General features: G+C 42.2%; 1 protein-coding gene across 1 annotated transcript in view; it reads right to left on the bottom strand.

The window, feature by feature from the left end:
* Positions 1–26,412, bottom strand: part of si:dkey-103g5.4 — a 162,238-nt gene that overhangs the window by 79,107 nt on the left and 56,719 nt on the right. The window contains exons 19-28 of the mRNA XM_034169315.1: positions 12,654–12,824; positions 12,420–12,577; positions 6,880–7,020; positions 6,378–6,525; positions 6,032–6,183; positions 5,776–5,901; positions 2,904–3,093; positions 1,288–1,362; positions 702–821; positions 404–463 (exon numbers count right to left, since the gene is read on the bottom strand). Of these exons, the coding sequence (XP_034025206.1) occupies positions 404–463; positions 702–821; positions 1,288–1,362; positions 2,904–3,093; positions 5,776–5,901; positions 6,032–6,183; positions 6,378–6,525; positions 6,880–7,020; positions 12,420–12,577; positions 12,654–12,824 (1,341 nt within the window). The remainder of the gene's footprint in view (positions 1–403; positions 464–701; positions 822–1,287; positions 1,363–2,903; positions 3,094–5,775; positions 5,902–6,031; positions 6,184–6,377; positions 6,526–6,879; positions 7,021–12,419; positions 12,578–12,653; positions 12,825–26,412) is intronic.

A 26,412-nucleotide genomic window follows, 5' to 3' on the forward strand; every position in this document is an offset into this window, starting at 1 on the left:
CAAGTGCACACCACATCATGTGCCGTTACTTAACAAAAGCAGCTTTAAATGCCAAAATAGGCAAGATGATCAAATAAATGTGGGTTGGGCAACATACTGGATGCCATTTGATGTATCTTGGTCATATAAAATTATCAGATAAACAGATTGCTGGGCCACAGTGCTGGAAACAATACAATAAAAGAGTGAGTCCATTTTTTTTTATTTGGGATATATTAATATGTATTGGCATTTATTATTTTATTACTGGAGTTTTGTTTAGTGCAATAATCATTATTTTTTTATTATTAAAAATGAATGTGGTTTTTTTTTTTGGGGGGGGGGGGGTGGACATTCATGCATGTGTGATGATTCTGTCTTTTTTGCCAGCGTTTCAAAACGGTGTGTTACTTCAGGATCTTACCTGAAATGACAGGAACAGGGATATGTAGGAGCCGAGCAGGTTCTTTCACTGGTTCACTCTCTGCAAGGAAATTTTAAAATAAACTTTCTAAGCAGCCACGTTTATGAGCATTTCAATGACTTCAGTTTATAATTGTGCATTTGCACTCTACATCCTTTCCAAGCAGTCCATTCTCAAAAGCTACACAAATGTGGCAAATACAGAACATTGCACTCTGGCACATATCAGCGTTGATGGAGCCCAGAACAGGACGGAACAGGATGCGCTTTTGCATTCATATATTTGTGCTTCCGCTCACCCTGAATGCCTGAAGAGGTTGTGTCCCCTTGTGAGTTCTGTGCCGGTGCTGAGTTGGCCTGCAGAGACGTGTCCTGGGAGTGAGCTTTGACAGGCTCCCTCAGCGACTGCGTAGAGATGCCTTTAGAAACATAAACAGTCAGAGAGCTTTTGTACAGAGCAAGTCAATGAAGAGAGGCAGCCTGAGCACAAGCAGCTGTGCAGCTTTATACGAGGCTCTGAATTACATTAACGTTAATTCTCTTTGGAGACATCATTTTGAATGTTTCTGCTTCCCTTTAGATGGATAGATTTAATGGTGACACGAACCATTTGTCACTTTCCCCTGTGCTTTGTGTACCTGCCATTAGCTTTATATGGTGGATACACACACAATAAATGCTTTGACACAAACAGCTTTTTGATATGATTGTAACACTGGCCAGAATTTGCTGCATGGGACTGCAGGATACTTCGACATTAAATTTGCAACAAAACCCCTAAGGAGAGCGTTGCATTATGACAATGAATACAACTCGTGCTCTTTACGTGCTCTCTCCAGAGAGATACTTTAGAACATGACTGGAGTGGTGCAAGAAAACACACACCTTTTCCTACAGGTACTGAAGCTGTCCAGATTCTCGAGGATGTCTCCAATCCATCCATCTGCTTTACTGACAAACCTGAAACATGGCAGGAGTCTAATTTAAATAGAATACCATAAAATGGATTATAACTATCTCAGATCTGAAGGCTAATACGAGCAAAGCGACGCGCAGTGGCGCAAAGCTCGCTCATGTTGCAGGGAGTCCCAAACAGGAAGTGCCAAATTTTGAGGGCACTGGGAAACAGGAAATGTCAAATGTCAAACACTTCCTGGATTGATGGATGAGATCTCATGGAATCTTGTGGGAACTCAGTGGCAAGTTCACACTGAAACAGCAAGTGACAAGTGGTTGCGCTGGACTCCCCTGAAATCTGATTGGACAGAGATGATTGACATACCACGGCACATGCAAAAAAAAAGAGCTGCATTTTGAAATCAGTGACACACACTGACTGCTAGGTTCCTCCTGACCAGTAGGTGGTGGTGTGTACCATAAAAAGTTCTAATCTTTATATTTTTTGTATTTGTTGTATTTGAAATGGCATAAACTGATTTTTTTTTTTTTTTTTTTTTTTTTTTCATTCTGGCTGATTCTACTTGATTCCTGCTAATTCTGAATAAGTGTGACAGGGGTATAACCCAGGCCTCGAGTGATCCAGTATAGAAATTCGATTTGTGAGCTGCATGGTTGTTGTGGTGTCCTTCCTGATGCAACCCACTCATTGATCCAGGCTCGGGTGTGGCACTCAGAGTGCACTGGCTGCACACCCCATATGGCTGAGCTGATGATCCATAGCCAAACAAAAGGCATAAAACCAGGTGCCCACTGACTGATTTATCTTGACTGGCCAAGTTTTGTCCATCAGGCAAGTTTGCTGGCCAGTTCTCACATTTTAGTCACACCAGTCGCACACCATAAGTCACTAATGTCCGATTATCAATCACTCGATTGTTTGTGTTTGCATGTCTCTGCATCAAAAGTCATGCTAGAAATACAGTACATAATGACTGTGGTGATACTGAAAACATTTGTGTTTATTATGGTTTGTCTTTCTGATGATGGAGTAGGTAGTAGGCTTTGTTCAGACTGCCAATCAGATTTAAACTGCATCAGATGACATCTGGATGACTTTCTGCAGCTATATATACGTCCTCTTTTGCCATTCTGTCCTGTGGTGTGCCCCAAGGTTCCATTCTGGGACCTATTTTATTTGCATTGTACCCTATCCCAGCAGTCATAGGGTGTGAGGCAGAGTACACCCTGGACAGGACGCCAATCTTTCTCAGGGCATGAGGCATTACAGGCAAAGTAAAACACAACGAGAATCTCACTAGGGTGTTAGTAATGGTACACGTTAATGGATACACTACCGATCCCCAACCATGAGCCATAGAGTTCCAATAGCATGCAGGATCTCATCTCTCCTGATAAAATTTCAATATTTTTTTGCTGTACCAAACAATGAAGGAAATCCACATTTGAGATCTTGGCCAAACCTGTTATATCATCAACAGAGTGCCATTAGGCTACATTGCAGGTGTCCAGAATTTGGTACTGACATGAGTTATAACCTGTACATCTGCTGTATGTTTGCTGATTTTTGTATAAGCCAGTACCAGAAATCTTTTGACGGCAGGAGTTGGAGGTGACATCTGTAGGCTGTTTGTCTTCCAGGAGTTGGTTCAGTCTTTCCAGCAGAGGCAAAGCCTTCTGTTGCAGTGAATCCATCACCTTCACATAAGGTCTATGTCCACTCCACTGCATTAAACCGTATTCTTTGTACCAAAAGTTCCTGCACAGCACAGCCTAAACAAAGAAAAAGATGGCATAGCTAAGAAGACGACAGGAAGGAGCAGAAATTCAAATAAAAATAGAATTTTCTCAAAGTTAGTTCTCTGTCAAAATTCAAGTGAGTGCTAAATTCTCTGAGTTCCTTCTTTTCATACGGAAGCATTGCAAGATAAAAAAAAAAAAAAAGAATTAAATGGGAAAAAAGAGGGATCGATCCACCAGTCTCAAAATTCAGCCCACTGAAGTGTTAGACTTGATGATTTTAAGTTTTACTTGACACCACTACGTGGCTTCCCCAAACGTCAAGAAAAATCATGTTCCAAGCTCTCTCTGCTTGATGATCCGGTCTCCAGACTGTGTCTAAGGCCTCAGCATTGCTCCCTGAATTCCAGAAAATTCTATTCCTGCCAAATTATGTTGAAATGCAGAGAGAATGTTAATTTTAAAGCTTTTCAAGTCAGTATTTCCAAATGCATCTACCCTTGGATTTTGAAAATGAAAGGAAAACAAATGGTTTGTTCACTTTTTCTACCTTTTCAAAACAGTGAATCCCTTTGCTCACTGTTTGGTAGGCTTACAGTTCCAAAAAGCTTTGTTTACATCACTGCTGATTCAGACATCCTGAGAATTTATGTAATCCCCAAGAAGTTGCTGGACATCATCGCCAGCATATGGACAGATACTGTGAGTACTGTGCAAAGTGGGGGTACAAATTCTGACATATTCCTAGTGAACACTGGTCTTCATCAGGGATGTGTTCTGGCTTTTACACTGTTCAGTGGTTCCATGGACCGGGTGTTGTGTGGAGTTATAAAAATCAACATCTTTGGTGCCTTTGTTGGCAAGGAAAGGTTGACTGACCTTCATTTCACTGACAGTGATGTGATCTTTGGAGGACCCTTGAGTCCTGGAATGACTTTTTGTCAGACGAACAGTTAGGGAGACTAAAATGAGCAGGGTTGTCCCCAGACAATGGAATAATGGTGCTGTGTCACTACACTGCCATTGTAGCACCGCTATACTGTAGGGTCATCTCGCGATGTTTTAGCATGAGACTTAGTGGGAATCTGACTGTGTACAAACCCATTTTTGCAGAGAAATTTCACATAAACAACTTCAGCTCTTTATTTTATCCTGTTTACATCCAGACGACACAAACCGTGACAAAACCATGAAGCCCGATGATCAGAAGATGATCCTCTGTATTTTTTGGTTTGTCTTGGCTTTGATCACAGCCCATGTAGCTGAGGAGGAGCAAACAGAAAAATATCCAAACATGTAGGGCGCTGTGATCGCCAGTCCGTCCAGGGAGGGGTGCACGCCGGTCCCAAGTGCCACGGAGGCTGAGACCGGTCCACAAGCGACTCGATCAATGCTGTCTGTCATGGGATCGACCAGGCTAACAACAGTGCTGCAGCCGCTGTGACACTGAACAGGGAGGCTTATTTCATGAAGAAAACGGCAGAACGGAAATTGAAATTCTTCAGGTAGAGACAAACTTTCATTCTTTGACATTTTGGTGCTGGATAATGACAGGCATCTAGCATGTGCTTGAATGGAATGTATCTGCTAAAGTTAAGAACGTAGCCACACATTAATTGCAAAGCTTACATAAGTGTGATGTTGTGCTATGACAACTCATTTTTAAGTGATAACTGTTCATTTTGAATAAGTACTTTGTAGTCTGTGTCAATTGGTTTTAGTATCAAATTTAGTTATATCTTATGTTGCAAGTTGATCATTAGCACTTACATTTTTTCAGGGGAGGAAAGCTGGACAATATAGACGGGTGTCAAAATCTGAATCACAAGGACAAGGTGAGATTTTCACACTTTGAAGTGAATGCCTCCAGCCTGGTGATATTGTGAGTTGAGAATTCAAACTTTTCTCATTGGAAATTACGGAGAGGAAATGTGTAAAAAAGTCTAGACTCTCCCACATTTTAAATGGTCTTTCTGTACATTATTTTTTTCTTTCAAATAAGTTTATGCACATCCATAACATGTATACAGTGTGTCAAAGAAACACAAACATTTTAGATTAATTTCACGAATAAACAATTCAGCACAGTCAGTAACCAGAAACAGTACTAAAAGGTTTTCATTTTTGTCTTGGGACTTGAGGACACAAGGTCGGATGGGACGCCGAGTGGAAGTGTTGAGTGCCGCTTCGGGTGATAGTTGCCAACAGCACTGTTATACTAAAAATTTCTGGGGAGAACCTTGATGAGGGTTATCACTTGTGTTGTGAAGGAACATCAACTACAATATTTTGGTAATTTTGTTTGTGCACGACTCAGCACACAAGTGCCTCAGTGTTGAGGACTCCAGTGGCTGTAGAAAGCCAAAAGGATACCCAAGTTTCACCTGCCTGTTTCCCTGTAGAGGCAGGGATGAACTGATTGTCTGCTTGGGTGGTTGCCATCCAGGACCCAAGGCAGTTCCGTTGTGTGATGGAGGCTGGGAGGGGTGTGGCACCAACACATGCTTCCAGACTTGACGTGACGCCGAAACGATGCATAGGACATTTTAGGAATGATTTAAATCAAATCCTTAGGTACCTCTGTGGTTGTCACCTGGATTAATCAAAATTAAAGAACCAATTTTTTATTCAATTTTGTGAATCTACTGAGGCTGACCTGGAATAGAAACACAGATTTCATGGTGTATTCCATTTTAGTTTGTATGCTGTTTAAACCTGAGCAGTGTCGGCCCTGAGCTGGGAAAGTTGTCTGACACAATGCAGTGGATTGATTGACGCCTCCAGCTCTGCCTGTCTGCTGGAGCATTGTTCCCACAGCTCTCTCTGTCTTATTTCTCTGTCCTGGAGGACAAATAAAAGCAGACTCATGACTGACGAAGCACAGAAACCTATTTGCATTTAGATGACAGTGGTGCACAGAGCAGTTTACTACATTGTCACTCCCTTATCCACCAGAAGCTACTATTCTCACCACAGCATGGACAGTTGTAGTCCACTGTCCTCCCTGTGAAGCCCATTTCTCCTGGTCTCTCTGCAGCTGCTCCATGCACACATCGAGCTTATCAAGGACTGACAACAACTCTGAGTACCACAGACAATGCTGATCCCACTCTTCTTCGTCACCTGTGCACCCAGACAGACATGCACGCCAGAGTGAAGCAGTTTAACACATTGCGCTCGTTTCTACCCACTCTGCAACTCCGATGTGAAACGTTGCTGTGACACGTCTCTTTTTGGGGAATGCAATGTATGGCAGTGTGGGTCATGACTTCAGTTTCTTCACACTCTTCAATCTGCCAGCTTGTCAATCATTTTACCCGAAGTGAGGATGTGTAATACATGCGGCGGTAAGATGAGAGCCAAGTGGGAGTGCTGCGCTGCTTTCCTCTGAGCCTCGTTGTGCGCTGAATCCTGAAGATCCGCCCCTGCCTCTCTCAGCTGCTTCTCCAGCCCTGACCACAGGACCTGCAGCAATGTGCACACAAAAATTATAATAAGATATCTGCATAGTGCTGTGTGACTCATCCCACACACACTGCATTTAACAACGATAAAGGCACATAGCCATGCACACGGTAGTCACCGGTCTTGAGACCTAACTTGTATGGTTGCGCACAAAACCCATTTGGCATCAGCAGACTCCTTCACAAGCTTTAAAATCCTTCTTTCAAAAGCTGTTTGCCCCTGGATTTTACACGTCACTTTATTCATTTACACATTTTCAAAGGTCTCGTGGCTTTTTAAATGTTTCTGTCCCACACTCATAGGATGTATTATGGAAGATATTTGTAGCCAAAATAGCCTCTTCCTGCCGCTGACCTGCCAAGAGTTAACCTCTGTGACTCCAAGGAGACACTGGATGAGAGCTGAGTCCAGATCAGATAGAATATCTTCTTCCTTTTGCCTCTGTTGCTCCCAGTGAGCATTCCTTGCACAGACCTCTTTCTGCAGCACCTCCACCTGGCATGCAATAGCAATAATAAAAATTGTATTAAAAAAACTAGGTGTCATTATAAATGATTAAATTGCCCCCAAATGAAACAAGCCCATCCTCTCCTTCTTTGTCTGCTCCACCTTTCGGAAAATGTTTCCGTATGTTTCCCAGGATGACGTCACCTGGGGAAATAATGCCTCCTCCGAATAAGTGGCACTCCCCCAGGTATTGATTCAGCCTACTCTCTCTCACCCAGGACACAAACCTTGTGTCACCCTCCCCTCTGGCAGATCGCTGAGGTCCATCAGGACTAAAACCTCAAGACACAAAAACAGCTTCATTCCATCCACAGCTAGACTTATAAACAAGTGTTTGCCCCCTTGACCCTTTACATGTTAGATTTTTATTAGGACATTTTTTTATTAGAACATCAAAAAACAAAGCAAAAATTCAGGCCTTGTATATTCAGTGCAGGTTTTGAGTGTTGCATCACCAGTTATACAGCTTCATGATGAAGTGGTATAGAGAAGGTTTCTATAAAAAAGAAAGAAAAAAAACCACTTGAAAGTTCAGCTACAATTTGCCAGAAGGCACACTGGAGATTCAAGCATAGATTTGATGTTTTGTTGAAAGAAAATTTTTCTCTGTGCAACTCCACTATGAAGGCAGGAGTGCTGATACAAAATGCAAAACTTGCACTATGCACAATCTCTTCAATCACAGCCACAAAAGTCTATAACTTCTTCAGGGTTGTCCTGGTGTCTCGGTGGCTTTCCTCACTCTTCAACTTCTTACACAGTCACTCAGTTTTTGAGAACTATCTACACCACACAGATTTACCATAGAGTGCCATACTGTTTGTATTTCTTCATAATCCATGTAAATAATCCATTCACGTCCGAATCGCGATTCTTATTTATTACGATTCTGAATCGATCCAAAATGTCCAAGAATCGATTTTAAAAAGCATTTTTTAAAACATTATCTTGTTTACTCGCTGCGTGTACTGTTTGTCAGGGAACGGCTTCCGTACTACAGCATCCCCGTGAGGGGAGGGTCCAGCGTGCTTCAAACATTCGTGAGCTGCAGCTTAGCATGGCAGACGAAGAGCTAATTCAGCCAGCACCGTCTTTGCTGAAGGCAAATGTTTGGGAGCATTTTGGATTTTATTATTTGCTGCGTAAGAAGGAGCTTGACATGACTTATGCAGTGTGCAAAATCTGCAAAATGAAAGAAAGATGAAGTGCTTCCCTTGTGTTTTCTGCTACGCATTATTTATTTTAGCACGTACAAGCACCATGAGTACCAGTTATGTGCATGCCTGCTTATAAATAATGCCAGACACCCCCACTTACCCCCCCCCCACTCCCACAAAGTACAGACTGAAAGATACTGTACATCTGCATGCCTGCTCAGCCCCATTCCACTATATTTATTTTACAGTAAACATAGTTTTGCCCATTTGTCTATTTGACTCCTTCACTTCTTACAGAAGTATTGTTTCCTTTTCTTTTATTGTTTATGCACCAGTGACACTAGATCAAATTCCTTGTATGTGAGAACTTACTTGGCTTGTGTCATGCCCTGATCCAGGTTTTGATCCCTTTATTTTTGCCCCTTTCTTTGCCTCAACTTCTGTCCCCAGCTTTGAGTTATTAGTTGTTTATTTTTATCCTGGTTTATTCTCTGTTGTCACTTTTCTTTGTTACTTTTTACTTTGGCCTTTCGTTTAGTTCTGTTCAATTTTCTTCAGTCGGTTGTGTTTTCATTTATTATTAATAAATTTATCACTTGGTTATCTAGGTCCTCTCTTTTGTAACATCTGTTGTGCTTTAAGGCCAGGTTTGTTTGCTGTTATTGTTTTGTCACTGCTTTTCTTATGGTTTGTTTTACCACCTTGTTTTCTTAAGTCAGTTTCTGTTTTAGTATTTATCTCTACTTATTCTCATGTAGTTTTCATTAGGTTATCACTTGTTTATTGGGTCACCAGTTATGCTTCCTTATCGGGTTTTGCTTTCTGTTAATTATTTGGTCTTTCATTATGTGTTCTGCCTCAGTTCATAGTTCCCTGTAGTCCTTCGCATCATTGCACCTGCACCATGTCTCTCACCTTGTTTCTGTCTGTGTTGTTTTATCTCACTCACACGCCCTACACCAGCCCAAGTATCTTTGCTCCTTACATCACTCTCTTGCACAGTGTTTGATCTTTGTCTACTAGCCACGCCCCCTTTCTGGAATCTTCCCTCCACACCTGCACCTTATTACCTAATCAGTCTGCACATGCACATTGTTCACAGCACCTGTTATTTAAGCCCTCACAGCTCACCGCCACATTGTTGTCTTAGTACACTCTCCAGCCTTTAGTCACAGCCCTGTTTTTGTCTAGCCGCATACCATATTTTTGCTCTGTTTTTGACTGCACCTTTTGCCTTATCTCTGATGTCTGTGTTTGCCTGTGCCACTGAACCCTGCTTGTCATTGACAACGTTTTTGCCTGACCCCAACTGTAGGTCTGCTCCACTGACTGACCACATGTCCGTACCTGTGCCTGAAATAAAGACCATGTTATCTCTTACACCAAAGCCAAGTCTGGGAGCCCTTACCAAAAAATAGTACTGATAAGTATATAAAAAGTAAACTAGAAGTATACTTGAAACATACTTGCATATACTACTTTTTGGTAAGGGGTCTGCATTGCGGGTCCAGATGCCCTGTATTCCGGGCCCCCACCCAGCCTGACAGCTTGTGATTCATTCTTTTTTAACATTGAAAAGCCCTTTTGATCTGTATTTACCTCCACCAACAAATTTTGAGGAGGTTATGTTTTTGTCCCTATTTGTTTGTTTGTTTTTGAACAGCCTGGAGCCCACAATTTTTCATATATTGTTATGGAATTTTTTTAGAGAATTCAATTTTTGATTTTTTTTTTTTTTTTTATTCAATTTTCAAGGTCAAATGTCAAAGTCAGGAAACACCTGGAAAAATCCCTGTCTTTAACATTGAATGAATTTTCAAAAATTCATAACTCTGTCACAAAAGGTCAAATTCCTTTCATATTTGGCAGCCTTGTGTAGGAAGGTATCCTCTATCAACTGATGAAGTTTGATCTGGATTGTGGATTTTGTGGACATTTGAATTTAATATTAAAAATCCCATTTGGTTGTTATTTTTGCATTATATCTCAATCAAAATTTTCCAAATCATTCTCATTTGTAACAATGAGGTGCAAAGTGGCACTTTCAATGAACAGACTAAGTTTGACCTGCATCTGATCTGTATTGCTGATTTAGCAGATATTTGATTTTAACATTGAAAAGCCCTTTTGATCTATATTTGTATTATATTTTAGCTTATGAAAAGTCACTTCTAACAGGACTTTGACCTTGAAATTTTTTTCAAAGGTAAAAATGTGTGAAATTGGACACTAGTGTTGGTGGAGGTTTACGCTGTATTAGCGCAGTGCTCTAGTTCTGTTATGGATTTACCAACACCACCAAAATTGGATGGAGGCTCCAATTTTATTTGTCTTTTTTCCAGTTATCAGTTAAAAACCAAGTGCCAAAAAGCAATGAAACACCGTGCCGCCAGCACTGGGTCAGACGCAGTGAGAATGTGGTAATCCATGTAGTGCAATACTGTATGACTGTTATACCACCTGGATGTGATATACTTGTAATCATGCATGGCAAGAAAATAGTGGGAACATAATAATAAAAAATATTTTACTCCTCCATAATTTCATTTACCTGCAATCCGCCTGCAATTAATCAGATTATTTTTCTTACTTGGGCCACCCAAAACACATTTTTCTCCTCCTGTCACCTTCACCGCCACAAGGGAATTGGCATCAAGATCCCAAATCTACCAGAATAAATACCTTGGAGCCAATGATTGTGTACACACAGAAACAGATCTGCACAGTTTCCCTCTCTGTTGCAGGCATGCAGTGTATTTGTGTACAGATTGCATATAATTCCCAACTTGGCCCCTGTTCACTCACACACTGCAGGTGGATACGGACCTGGTTGCTGTCTTTGACATGCACATTTCAAGGATTAGTGGTTGCAGCACGATAGCAAGGGGATTGCGTGCTCTTGCACTAATTTGGGTCAAGCTGTAGTCTGCAACCACTTTCTGACTGAGTTTTAAAACAAACATATCAAAAGTACGAGCAAGGATCTTAACTTCTATTGATATTCTGTTGCTGGCTGCACAGAGGAAACCACAAACCACTTTCTTTTAACCCACTTACCCACTTTACAGACACAGAAACAGCCTGCTCTGAGACCGGCTGGAACAGGGGTTTATAAACTAAAATCCATGATCTCAGTGGATTTTTAGCAAGAAACTGCAAAGGCATGTTTTGGGAACCTCTGAGACCTACGTAAACTTGTTGAGAAGGAGTAAAATATGTGAGCTTTAAAGGTGCAGTCTCATTCTTCTTGTTTTTTTTTTTATCATTTAAAGCTCTATTTAGATGGGTTTATATAATATGTAGAAGTAGAGTAATGCCATAATATTTACAGCCGATTGAAGTGGGATAAGAAAGCTCATCTTTAAAGTGCATATCAGTGGTAAATGAAATGTCAAATGAGCTGACTATTCCAAATAAATAAAGAATTAGGAAAATATTGGTTTATTAAAGGATTATTAACTGAGCGTGAGGTCTGTAGGGAGAAATATCAGACCGAGGTGTTGACAGAAAAACACAGAGGTCTGATATTCCCGTACAGGCCGAGCAAGCAAGGTTAATAATTCATTTATTATATGGCTATTATACATATATAAACACGCAAACGTACAGTATCGCCTGAATATGAAAGCTGCTGATGGTTTTGGGCTCGTAGTCACACCTGTTTGCTTCTTTTACAGACGGTCTATTCAACCTGTGTTTTTTCGAATGCTGTTTAGATAGTTATGGAGTAAGATCATGTCCGACTTGACTTTTCTAATCATGTTTTTAGCTTTCTGGTTTGTAACGAATCTGATACGCAATCAGGACCAATTGTCATGGTAACGGAATGAGATGGGAAAATATCAGACTGGAAATCAGCCAATCAGAGCGTGCGTAGCGTCATAGCCATATATGTGCTTTATTTTTCCTCGCATATGCCTTGAGAAATTAAGTCATAAACATGGGGAATTTAGCCTGATTTCACCTGCTGCTGTGAAATGCTCAGATCTGATACCCTGTGATTTCTGTGACATCACTTGAGGGACTTTATTGATTACGGCTCTTGTAGTTAGTCAGCTTATCAAACAAACATGTAGCTTGTGATATCAATTTTGGTTAATGGCAAAGAAAAGGTGAAAATGTGAAAAAGAAAATGCAACTATAACACACATTAAGTAACTAAATGGGGGGGGGGGGGGGTGTATCAGAATGCATCCCTGGACATATCTGTCGACATATTTGTGTTCTCACCTGTACACTGTCAGTGTGATCTACCATTGTTAGCCAGTAGGAGGCTGTGACAGGTACTACAGTTTTTCTGGACATGTCAAATCTGGCGCCAACAACTGGAGCCAACAGACCTGTTACTGGGTCAACCGTCTGGGATCCATAACAGACCGGGACCAGGCCTGAAATACAAAAGCATAAACAGCTGGAAAAGAGGGCAGATATATAACAAGCGAAGTCTAGTTTTTTTCACAGTACCTTTTCCATCTGGGTCCTCCATTGTCCCTGCTAGTGGTATTACAACCCCAGAGATGAGATCAACATGAGACCCCAGGACAGGTACTTTGAGACCAGATCCCGTGGGGTCAGGGTACTCCATTCCCAGCAGCGCTGGCACACACATATGTGAGCCTGAGCAAGGCATTTCTCCTGATGTAAACAATACAGATGTTTTAGAGGGTTGCCTCTGAAATGTTTACTGCTCAGCCATTAAATTTCCAGAGAGTTGATGTATGTTTACTGCAGAGTGGACTAAAGGAAGAGTTCCTTGTCTGTGGTCTCTCTGTGGTCATTACACAGAATTACATCATTGTAGAAAGTCACTTATGACAAATGTAATAAACACTATAAATAGGTTTTCCAGCAGAACACATACGACAAATCAGCAGCAGTGGAGATGTCTGGCGAAGACTCTCGGCTGCAGAACTGCTGCAGCAGACTGAGTAAAATACCAGATTTATCATGATGATTGGCAGGCCGGTAATGGCTTCTAAGAGCAAATTAATAATTTAATTATTGAAGAGTTGGTATGGCAGCTAAACAACATCAAAAGGTTATCTGTTCTGACATCTGTAATATGTCTGAGGCATTTACATTTAGCATTCTGAGTAACCTGATAGAAATACCAACATTAAGTGACTCAGACTCATCGTTTGTGGTCTGAATCAATACCTCGGCATGGTGAGCTCACAAAGTAACTGTGGGACACTTTAGGTAAAAGCATCTGCAAAATGCATAAAGGTATTAGATTACAAATAAGAAGTCACTCCGGCACTCTCGCAGAAGGTCAGGAACTTAACAAATCAAGAAGGTTTGCATGGTTGCTTCTGAGCAAATAAAAGGTCACATGAAAGGTTGTGGAGATAGGATAATGCCATTCTCCTCAGGCTAATGAAACCCTTTAAACTTTAAAATTACACATGATAATTAATGCACATAATACACATAATACACATAATAACTAAAGCTCCCACCCCACAAAAGGAGAAGCAAATACTTCAGCTAAACAAAAGGACCAAACAATATGAGCCAAAGAAGCGTGCACTCTGTTGAACAATACTGTGGGAATATGGGAAAAGGTTTGCACTGTTTTCCAGATCTATAAGAGACGAACAGTCCAGGGTGGGCCTAGTCTGTAGAATTATGTTCTTCTGTAGTCAGTGTTTGGTGTTCATTTCTCCCATCCTCCCTGAACTCACCCTAGTCATACAACAGTCATACAACATATCAATCAGAACATTATTATGTCCGCCAAGGACGTAATAAAATTATCTGGGTTTATTTATTTGCCTGGCTGTTAGCAGGATTACATCAAAACTACTGCACGGATTTTGACAAAATTTTCACCACAGATAGATATTAGGGCATAGAAGACTCCATTAAATTTTGGAGGTGATCCAGATCAGGATTCTGGACTAAGATTTCACGTTATATGGGCTTTGAAGGATTACGTCAAAACTCCTTCAGGGATTCTCACCAAATTTACACCACAGATAGATATTAGGGCACGGAAGACTCCACTGAATTTTGGAGGTGATCCGGATCTGGATCCGCATTCGGATCCAGATACTGGCTCAGGATTTCACTTTACAGGTTTTTAAGGATTATGTCCAAACTACTTCACGGATTCTCACCAAATTTGCACCACAGATAGATATTAGGGCATGGAAGACTCCACTGAATTTTGGTGATCCGGATCTGGATCTGCAATAGGATCCGGATTCTGGCTCAGGATTTCACTTTATAGGCTTATAAGGATTAAGTCAAAACTTCTTCACGGATTCACACCAAATTTGCACCACAGATAGATATTAGGGCACGGAAGACTCCACTGAATTTTGGAGGTGATCTGGATCTGGATCTGCAAACGGATCCAGATTTTGGCTCAGGATTTCACATTACAGGCTTTTAAGGATTTATTCCAAAACTTATTCTTGGATTCACACCAAATTTGCACCACAAATAGATATTAGGTGATAGAAGACTCAACTGAATTTCAGAGGTGATCCAGATCTGGATCTGCAATCGGATCCGGATTCTGGCTCAGGATTTCACTTTACAGGCTTTTAAGGATTATGTCTAAACTTCTTCATGGATTCTCACCAAATTTTCACCACAGACAGATATTATGACATGGAAGACTCCACTGAATTTTGGTGATCCGGATCTGGATCTGCAATCGGATCCGGATTCTGGTTCAGGATTACACTTTATAGGCTTATAAGGATTAATCAATCACTCACTCAATCAATTTTATTTATATAGCGCCAAATCACAACAAACAGTTGCCCCAAGGCGCTTTATATTGTAAGGCAAGGCCATACAATAATTACGTAAAAACCCCAATGGTCAAAACGACCCCCTGTGAGCAAGCACTTGGCGACAGTGGGAAGGAAAAACTCCCTTTTAACAGGAAGAAACCTCCAGCAGAACCAGGCTCAGGGAGGGGCAGTCTTCTGCTGGGACTGGTTGGGGCTGAGGGAGAGAACCAGGAAAAAGACATGCTGTGGAGGGGAGCAGAGATCAATTACTAATGATTAAATGCAGAGTGGTGCATACAGAGCAAAAAGAGAAAGAAACACTCAGTGCATCATGGGAACCCCCCAGCAGTCTAAGTCTATAGCAGCATAACTAAGGGATGGTTCAGGGTCACCTGATCCAGCCCTAACTATAAGCTTTAGCAAAAAGGAAAGTTTTAAGCCTAATCTTAAAAGTAGAGAGGGAGTCTGTCTCCCTGATCTGAATTGGGAGCTGGTTCCACAGGAGAGGAGCCTGAAAGCTGAAGGCTCTGCCTCCCATTCTACTCTTACAAACCCTAGGAACTACAAGTAAGCCTGCAGTCTGAGAGCAAAGCGCTCTATTGGGGTGATATGGTACTATGAGGTCCCTAAGATAAGATGGGACCTGATTATTCAAAACCTTATAAGTAAGAAGAAGAATTTTAAATTCTATGTTGTATGGCTGGGTGTGCCTGGCTGTCTTCTGTTTCTGTCTTTTGTTTTTCCTTCCAGGTGGCACGCGTTTAGGACTGAGTGGCTGTGTGGCTGAGTTATCAGGACCTCACCCTGATCACCTGAGGCTGATCATGTGCAGCTCGTCAGGACTCACAGCTGTGGTGCATCTATATGGATTGGAGCATGATGGCATTTAAGTCTGGAGTACACAGTGTGTATTTGCCAGAGACTCGACCTTGTGACCAGACGGGTGAGATCGTCATCTTGAGAGCCATCTCATCATCATGGATGCAGAGACCGTCCAGGTTTGATGCCATGGTCTGTGAAAGAGGAGGGGGTGAGGTCTCACGCTCGTCAGCACACTTCCTGAGGTACGTTAGGTTTTGTGACTAACATTAGTACAGTCAGTAAATGTGGTGTCCCTCACACCTTATTATATTGAGCTGTTATGTTAGTCGTTTAATCAGCTTCCACTGCAGTTGAGAATGTGAACTGGGTGTTCCATGCCTGCAGGGTGGGAAGCTGATTAGTGATTAAGCCAGGAAGTGTTTGCTGTTTATGTACACCTTTGAGTGGTCTCTCTGTGTGTGGAGTGTGGACTCACATGATGGTTTCTTCTTTCACAGACTCGGTTTGTCGCGGCCACCTGGGGGGTGTCGGCGGGGTCCTTGGGTCTGAACTATTTCTGGCTCCGGACCGTTTGTGCTGCCTGGAGCGCACCGTATTACCACCTCACCAGACCGCGCACTCATTTGTTTGTATTTATCACATCACTGTTATGTTATTAATTTCAGTTATCCTTTGTACTGTGCTCTGCTTATTTCATACTGGGTCCTTCAAACGCTGGTCGGTTCTCCGTCCTGCGTCCGTCACATAACAGTAGTCTCTGGCCATACATCACAGACCCAGCGGTAGCAGAGGCGGTACCGCGCCGGGAAGGCGGCAGCAGACGTTCAGAAGTTATCCGGATCAGTTGCGGGTGCTCTCCGCCCGGATGGTGCGTGTCGAAGAACCCATTATTGAATACTGATTTGAGCTCTCTTGCAGCCGTTTTCCTGTGTTGTTGCCTTATCCGTGGGTCGTGGTGGAGTGTGAATAGCGACGGCTTTGCGTCACACTCCGACCGGATAAGAGGTTAAACGGGAGCTGCATGAGTGGGTCTGTAATGGGTGAACGCGCACGGCGGAGCTCTGTGACACGGGTCGCTGTGCTTCCTGTTACAGTTGTAGCCCCGTTTCCCCGGGTAAAGATAGCTACTGCGTCTGTTGTGTCAGCTCCGGCGTAATTTAGTTGAAGCACATTTTGGTTTTCTTACACACAGCTGCGCACAGGAAAAGCAGCATGAGTTTTTCTCTGTTACCAAAGGGGTTTTATTTTCAGCACTTTGGCTCCCTCTGTTGGTGACTGAGACATATTACCGTTAATGCTCTTAAGGTGGAACAGGTGTGTTCCCTTTGTTTGAGCTTAATGGTATAAGACACTGATTAGTTTTGTGTTGGTTCATTTTTTGTGGGTGTTTTTTGAGTTGGTTTTTGGGTGAGATTTTTTTACACTATTAGTGTTCTGGGGCCGTGCCCTTGCAGGCTGTCTGGAGCATCAAAAGGACCCAGTTAACTTTATGTTAGTCTGTTAGTCTTTCTTTTTATTTCTTTTGGTTTCACCTCCCAGAGTTGATGGGACGGTCCTCTGGGGGGTGATGGGGGGGGGGGTAATTGGGTTGTTTTTTCTTTTTTTTTGTTTTTGTTGTGCCCTCTCTTCTCCTCTGGCTCCAGCTGTGTGAGCCGTACGTGTCGGCGTTGCTGGAGTGGTGCAGTTTGGTTGTGCTGGGCATTTCCCAGGTAACCTCTGCACCCGGGAGGGGGGGGGGGGGGGTTTGGGGTATTTTCTTTTTATTCCCTCTCTTCTCCTCTGGCTCCAGCCGTGTGAGCCGTAGTTTGTCGGTGTTGCTGGAGTGGTGCAGTTTGGTTATGCTGGGCGTTTCCCAGGTAACCTCTGCACCTGGGGGGGGGGGGGGTTCGGGGTGTTGTTGTTTTTTTTTTGTTGATTCCCTGTTCCACCTCCGGCTTCAGCGTGCCTTTGAGCCGTCTGCCATCGGCGTGGCTGAGGTTTGGGGCAGTGGAATATACCCGCAGCTGGTGGCTGGTTTGGAAGTCGGAGAGGTGGCGCCGTTTTGTGCCGTCTGCCATTACCGCTGTTCCACTCCTCCCGGTTGACTTCTGGGGTATAGTCATGGTTGGCGACGCTGGACATGCTTCCAGTTTACACTGCGCCGAGGGGGTGGGGTTGGGGTTGTTTTGTTTGTATGTTTTTTTTTCCTTTTGTTTTTCCCCCAGTTTCTGCCCTCAGGGTGTGACTGTGGTGTCCTCTGGGGGGGAAAGGGCTGTGGGTCCATCTAGCCATAGACGGCCGCGGCTGGGTCCGTTGGTCATGAGGGGGGGCATCTCCTGGGGGGTGTCGGCGGGGTCCTTGGGTCTGAACTATTTCTGGCTCCGGACCGTTTGTGCTGCCTGGAGCGCACCGTATTACCACCTCACCAGACCGCGCACTCATTTGTTTGTATTTATCACATCACTGTTATGTTATTAAATTCAGTTATCCTTTGTACCGTGCTCTGCTTATTTCATACTGGGTCCTTCAAATGCTGGTCGGTTCTCCATCCTGCGTCTGTCACATAACATTCTATTCTAGAATTAACAGGAAGCCAATGAAGAGAGGCCAATATGGGTGAGATATGCTCTCTCCTTCTAGTCCCCGTTAGTACTCTAGCTGCAGCATTTTGAATTAACTGAAGGCTATTCAGGGAACGTTTAGGACAACCTGATAATAATGAATTACAATAGTCCAGCCTAGAGGAAATAAATGCATGAATTAGTTTTTCAGCATCACTCTGAGACAAGACCTTTCTAATTTTAGAGATATTGCATAAATGCAAAAAAGCAGTCCTACATATTTGTTTAATATGCGCTTTGAATGACATATCAATTCAATCAATTCAATCAATTTTTTTATATAGCGCCAAATCACAACAAACAGTTGCCCCAAGGCGCTTTATATTGTAAGGCAAGGCCATACAATAATTATGTAAAACCCCAACGGTCAAAACGACCCCCTGTGAGCAAGCACTTGGCTACAGTGGGAAGGAAAAACTCCCTTTTAACAGGAAGAAACCTCCAGCAGAACCAGGCTCAGGGAGGGGCAGTCTTCTGCTGGGACTGGTTGGGGCTGAGGGAGAGAACCAGGAAAAAGACATGCTGTGGAGGGGAGCAGAGATCGATCACTAATTATTAAATGCAGAGTGGTGCATACAGAGCAAAAAGAGAAAGAAACAATGCATCATGGGAACCCCCCAGCAGTCTACGTCTATAGCAGCATAACTAAGGGATGGTTCAGGGTGACCTGATCCAGCCCTAACTATAAGCTTTAGCAAAAAGGAAAGTTTTAAGCCTAATCTTAAAAGTAGAGAGGGTGTCTGTCTCCCTGATCTGAATTGGGAGCTGGTTCCACAGGAGAGGAGCCTGAAAGCTGAAGGCTCTGCCTCCCATTCTACTCTTACAAACCCTAGGAACTACAAGTAAGCCTGCAGTCTGAGAGCGAAGCGCTCTATTGGGGTGATATGGTACTACGAGGTCCCTAAGATAAAATGGGACCTGATAATTCAAAACCTTATAAGTAAGAAGAAGAATTTTAAATTCTATTCTAGAATTAACAGGAAGCCAATGAAGAGAGGCCAATATGGGTGAGATATGCTCTCTCCTTCTAGTCCCCGTCAGTACTCTAGCTGCAGCATTTTGAATTAACTGAAGGCTTTTTAGGGAACCTTTAGGACACCCTGATAATAATGAATTACAATAGTCCAGCCTAGAGGAAATAAATGCATGAATTAGTTTTTCAGCATCACTCTGAGACAAGACCTTTCTGATTTTAGAGATATTGCGTAAATGCAAAAAAGCAGTCCTACATATTTGTTTAATATGTGCTTTGAATGACATATCCTGATCAAAAATGACTCCAAGATTTCTCACAGTATTACTAGAGGTCAGGGTAATGCCATCCAGAGTAAGGATCTGGTTAGACACCATGTTTCTAAGATTTGTGGGGCCAAGTACAATAACTTCAGTTTTATCTGAGTTTAAAAGCAGGAAATTAGAGGTCATCCATGTCTTTATGTCTGTAAGACAATCCTGCAGTTTAGCTAATTGGTGTGTGTCCTCTGGCTTCATGGATAGATAAAGCTGGGTATCATCTGCGTAACAATGAAAATTTAAGCAATACCGTCTAATAATACTGCCTAAGGGAAGCATGTATAAAGTGAATAAAATTGGTCCTAGCACAGAACCTTGTGGAACTCCATAATTAACTTTAGTCTGTGAAGAAGATTCCCCATTTACATGAACAAATTGTAATCTATTAGACAAATATGATTCAAACCACCGCAGCGCAGTGCCTTTAATACCTATGGCATGCTCTAATCTCTGTAATAAAATTTTATGGTCAACAGTATCAAAAGCAGCACTGAGGTCTAACAGAACAAGCACAGAGATGAGTCCACTGTCCGAGGCCATAAGAAGATCATTTGTAACCTTCACTAATGCTGTTTCTGTACTATGATGAATTCTAAAACCTGACTGAAACTCTTCAAATAGACCATTCCTCTGCAGATGATCAGTTAGCTGTTTTACAACTACCCATTCAAGAATTTTTGAGAGAAAAGGAAGGTTGGAGATTGGCCTATAATTAGCTAAGATAGCTGGGTCAAGTGATGGCTTTTTAAGTAATGGTTTAATTACTGCCACCTTAAAAGCCTGTGGTACATAGCCAACTAACAAAGATAGATTGATCATATTTAAGATCGAAGCATTAAATAATGGTAGGGCTTCCTTGAGCAGCCTGGTAGGAATGGGGTCTAATAAACATGTTGATGGTTTGGATGAAGTAACTAATGAAAATAACTCAGACAGAACAATCGGAGAGAAAGAGTCTAACCAAATACCAGCATCACTGAAAGCAGCCAAAGATAACGATACGTCTTTGGGATGGTTATGAGTAATTTTTTCTCTAATAGTTAAAATTTTGTTAGCAAAGAAAGTCATGAAGTCATTACTAGTTAAAGTTAATGGAATACTCAACTCAATAGAGCTCTGACTCTTTGTCAGCCTGGCTACAGTGCTGAAAAGAAACCTGGGGTTGTTCTTATTTTCTTCAATTAGTGATGAGTAGAAAGATGTCCTAGCTTTACGGAGGGCTTTTTTATAGAGCAACAGACTCTTTTTCCAGGCTAAGTGAAGATCTTCTAAATTAGTGAGACGCCATTTCCTCTCCAACTTACGGGTTATCTGCTTTAAACTACGAGTTTGTGAGTTATACCACGGAGTCAGGCACTTCTGATCTAAAGCTCTCTTTTTCAGAGGAGCTACAGCATCCAAAGTTGTCTTCAATGAGGATGTAAAACTACTGACGAGATACTCTATCTCACTTACAGAGTTTAGGTAGCTACTCTGCACTGTGTTGGTATATGGCATTAGAGAACATAAAGAAGGAATCATATCCTTAAACCTAGTTACAGCGCTTTCTGAAAGACTTCTAGTGTAATGAAACTTATTCCCCACTGCTGGGTAGTCCATCAGAGTAAATGTAAATGTTATTAAGAAATGATCAGACAGAAGGGAGTTTTCAGGGAATACTGTTAAGTCTTCTATTTCCATACCATAAGTCAGAACAAGATCTAAGATATGATTAAAGTGGTGGGTGGACTCATTTACTTTTTGAGCAAAGCCAATAGAGTCTAATAATAGATTAAATGCAGTGTTGAGGCTGTCATTCTCAGCATCTGTGTGGATGTTAAAATCACCCACTATAATTATCTTATCTGAGCTAAGCACTAAGTCAGACAAAAGGTCTGAAAATTCACAGAGAAACTCACAGTAACGACCAGGTGGACGATAGATAATAACAAATAAAACTGGTTTTTGGGACTTCCAATTTGGATGGACAAGACTAAGAGTCAAGCTTTCAAATGAATTAAAGCTCTGTCTGGGTTTTTGATTAATTAATAAGCTGGAATGGAAGATTGCTGCTAATCCTCCGCCCCGGCCCGTGCTACGAGCATTCTGACAGTTAGTGTGACTCGGGGGTGTTGACTCATTTAAACTAACATATTCATCCTGCTGTAACCAGGTTTCTGTAAGGCAGAATAAATCAATATGTTGATCAATTATTATATCATTTACCAACAGGGACTTAGAAGAGAGAGACCTAATGTTTAATAGACCACATTTAACTGTTTTAGTCTGTGGTGCAGTTGAAGGTGCTATATTATTTTTTCTTTTTGAATTTTTATGCTTAAATAGATTTTTGCTGGTTATTGGTGGTCTGGGAGCAGGCACCGTCTCTACGGGGATGGGGTAATGAGGGGATGACAGGGGGAGAGAAGCTGCAGAGAGGTGTGTAAGACTACAACTCTGCTTCCTGGTCCCAACCCTGGATAGTCACGGTTTGGAGGATTTAAGAAAATTGGCCAGATTTCTAGAAATGAGAGCTGCTCCATCCAAAGTGGGATGGATGCCGTCTCTCCTAACAAGACCAGGTTTTCCCCAGAAGCTTTGCCAATTATCTATGAAGCCCACCTCATTTTTTGGACACCACTCAGACAGCCAGCAATTCAAGGAGAACATGCGGCTAAACATGTCACTCCCGGTCCGATTGGGGAGGGGCCCAGAGAAAACTACAGAGTCCGACATTGTTTTTGCAAAGTTACACACCGATTTAATGTTAATTTTAGTGACCTCCGATTGGCGTAACCGGGTGTCGTTACTGCCGACGTGAATTACAATCTTACCAAATTTACGCTTAGCCTTAGCCAGCAGTTTCAAATTTCCTTCAATGTCGCCTGCTCTGGCCCCCGGAAGACAATTGACTATGGTTGCTGGTGTCGCTAACTTCACATTTCTCAAAACAGAGTCGCCAATAACCAGAGTTTGATCCTCGGCGGGTGTGTCGTCGAGTGGGGAAAAACGGTTAGAGATGTGAACGGGTTGGCGGTGTACACGGGGCTTCTGTTTAGGGCTACGCTTCCTCCTCACAGTCACCCAGTCAGCCTGCTTTCCCGGCTGCTCGGGATCTGCCAGGGGGTAACTAACGGCGGCTAAGCTACCTTGGTCCGCACCGACTACAGGGGCCTGGCTAGCTGTAGAATTTTCCACGGTGCGGAGCCGAGTCTCCAATTCGCCCAGCCTGGCCTCCAAAGCTACGAATAAGCTACACTTATTACAAGTACCGTTACTGCTAAAGGAGGCCGAGGAATAACTAAACATTTCACACCCAGAGCAGAAAAGTGCGGGAGAGACAGGAGAAGCCGCCATGCTAAATCGGCTAAGAGCTAGTAGCTACGCTAAGCTAGCGGATTCCTAAAAACACGCAAAGTGAATAATGTGTAAATAATTTAGAGGTGATTCAGCAGAAGGAGTGCTTTAGTTAAGGCACGTAAAGATTACACTGGGAAACAAATCGTAATCTAGATAACTAGATCAATCTAACTGCGCAGATTAAACAGCTAACAGATACAGAAAAACACCGCTGTGCTCCGGAACAGGAAGTGATACAATACCGCAGTGAGAGCCAACCACCAGTAGAGGCCTGATCAAAAATGACTCCAAGATTTCTCACAGTATTACTAGAGGTCAGGGTAATGCCATCCAGAGTAAGGATCTGGTTAGACACCATGTTTCTAAGATTTGTGGGGCCAAGTACAATAACTTCAGTTTTATCTGAGTTTAAAAGCAGGAAATTAGAGGTCATCCATGTCTTTATGTCTGTAAGACAATCCTGCAGTTTAGCTAATTGGTGTGTGTCCTCTGGCTTCATGGATAGATAAAGCTGGGTATCATCTGCGTAACAATGAAAATTTAAGCAATGCCGTCTAATAATACTGCCTAAGGGAAGCATGTATAAAGTGAATAAAATTGGTCCTAGCACAGAACATGGTGGAACTCCATAATTAACCTTAGTCTGTGAAGAAGATTCCCCATTTACATGAACAAATTGTAATCTATTAGATAAATATGATTCAAACCACCGCAGCGCAGTGCCTTTAATACCTATGGCATGCTCTAATCTCTGTAATAAAATTTTATGGTCAACAGTATCAAAAGCAGCACTGAGGTCTAACAGAACAAGCACAGAGATGAGTCCACTGTCTGAGACCATAAGAAGATCATTTGTAACCTTCACTAATGCTGTTTCTGTACTATGATGAATTCTAAAACCTGACTGAAACTCTTCAAATAGACCATTCCTCTGCAGATGATCAGTTAGCTGTTTTACAACTACCCTTTCAAGAATTTTTGAGAGAAAAGGAAGGTTGGAGATTGGCCTATAATTAGCTAAGATAGCTGGGTCAAGTGATGGCTTTTTAAGTAATGGTTTAATTACTGCCACCTTAAAAGCCTGTGGTACATAGCCAACTAATAAAGATAGATTGATCATATTTAAGATCGAAGCATTAAATAATGGTAGGGCTTCCTTGAGCAGCCGGGTAGGAATGGGGTCTAATAGACATGTTGATGGTTTGGATGAAGTAACTAATGAAAATAACTCAGACAGAACAGTCTGAGAGAAAGAGTCTAACCAAATACCGGCATCACTGAAAGCAGCCAAAGATAACGATACGTCTTTGGGATGGTTATGAGTAATTTTTTCTCTAATAGTTAAAATTTTATTAGCAAAGAAAGTCATGAAGTCATTACTAGTTAAAGTTAAAGGAATACTCGGCTCAATAGAGCTCTGACTCTTTGTCAGCCTGGCTACAGTGCTGAAAAGAAACCTGGGGTTGTTCTTATTTTCTTCAATTAGTGATGAGTAGTAAGATGTCCTAGCTTTACGGAGGGCTTTTTTATAGAGCAACAGACTCTTTTTCCAGGCTAAGTGAAGATCTTCTAAATTAGTGAGATGCCATTTCCTCTCCAACTTACGGGTTATCTGCTTTAAGCTGCGAGTTTGTGAGTTATACCACGGAGTCAGGCACTTCTGATTTAAAGCTCTCTTTTTCAGAGGAGCTACAGCATCCAAAGTTGTCTTCAATGAGGATGTAAAACTATTGACGAGATACTCTATCTCACTTACAGAGTTTAGGTAGCTACTCTGCACTGTGTTGGTATATGGCATTAGAGAACATAAAGAAGGAATCATATCCTTAAACCTAGTTACAGCGCTTTCTGAAAGACTTCTAGTGTAATGAAACTTATTCCCCACTGCTGGGTAGTCCATCAGAGTAAATGTAAATGTTATTAAGAAATGATCAGACAGAAGGGAGTTTTCAGGGAATACTGTTAAGTCTTCAATTTCCATACCATAAGTCAGAACAAGATCTAAGATATGATTAAAGTGGTGGGTGGACTCATTTACATTTTGAGCAAAGCCAACTGAGTCTAATAATAGATTAAATGCAGTGTTGAGGCTGTCATTCTCAGCATCTGTGTGGATGTTAAAATCGCCCACTATAATTATCTTATCTGTGCTAAGCACTAAGTCAGACAAAAGGTCTGAAAATTCACAGAGAAACTCACAGTAACGACCAGGTGGACGATAGATAATAACAAATAAAACTGGTTTTTGGGACTTCCAATTTGGATGGACAAGACTAAGAGTCAAGCTTTCAAATGAATTAAAGCTCTGTCTGGGTTTTTGATTAATTAATAAGCTGGAATGGAAGATTGCTGCTAATCCTCCGCCTCGGCCCGTGCTACGAGCGTTCTGGCAGTTAGTGTGACTCAGGGGTGTTGACTCATTTAAACTAACATATTCATCCTGCTGTAACCAGGTTTCTGTAAGGCAGAATAAATCAATATGTTGATCAATTATTATATCATTTACTAACAGGGACTTAGAAGAGAGAGACCTAATGTTTAATAGACCACATTTAACTGTTTTAGTCTGTGGTGCAGTTGAAGGTGCTATATTATTTTTTCTTTTTGAATTTTTATGCTTAAATAGATTTTTGCTGGTTATCAGTGGTCTGGGAGCAGGCACCGTCTCTACGGGGATGGGGTAATGAGGGGATGGCAGGGGGAGAGAAGCTGCAGAGAGGTGTGTAAGACTACAACTCTGCTTTCTGGTCCCAACCCTGGATAGTCACGGTTTGGAGGGTTTAAGAAAATTGGCCAGATTTCTAGAAATGAGAGCTGCTCCATCTAAAGTGGGATGGATGCCGTCTCTCCTAACAAGACCAGGTTTTCCCCAGAAGCTTTGCCAATTATCTATGAAGCCCACCTCATTTTTTGGACACCACTCAGACAGACAGCAATTCAGGGAGAACATGCGGCTAAACATGTCACTCCCGGTCCGATTGGGGAGGGGCCCAGAGAAAACTACAGAGTCCGACATTGTTTTTGCAAAGTTACACACCGATTCAATGTTAATTTTAGTGACCTCCGATTGGCGTAACCGGGTGTCATTACTGCCGACGTGAATTACAATCTTACCAAATTTACGCTTAGCCTTAGCCAGCAGTTTCAAATTTCCTTCAATGTCGCCTGCTCTGGCCCCCGGAAGACAATTGACTATGGTTGCTGGTGTCACTAACTTCACATTTCTCAAAACAGAGTCGCCAATAACCAGAGTTTGATCCTCGGCGGGTGTGTTGTCGAGTGGGGAAAAACGGTTAGAAATGTGAACGGGTTGGCGGTGTACACGGGGCTTCTGTTTAGAACTACGCTTCCTCCTCACAGTCACCCAGTCGGCCTGCTTTCCCGGCTGCTCGGGATCTGCCAGAGGGAAACTAACGGCGGCTA

The sequence above is a fragment of the Thalassophryne amazonica genome, chromosome 4 (assembly GCF_902500255.1).
Source record: "Thalassophryne amazonica chromosome 4, fThaAma1.1, whole genome shotgun sequence".
Lineage (NCBI taxonomy): Eukaryota > Metazoa > Chordata > Actinopteri > Batrachoidiformes > Batrachoididae > Thalassophryne > Thalassophryne amazonica.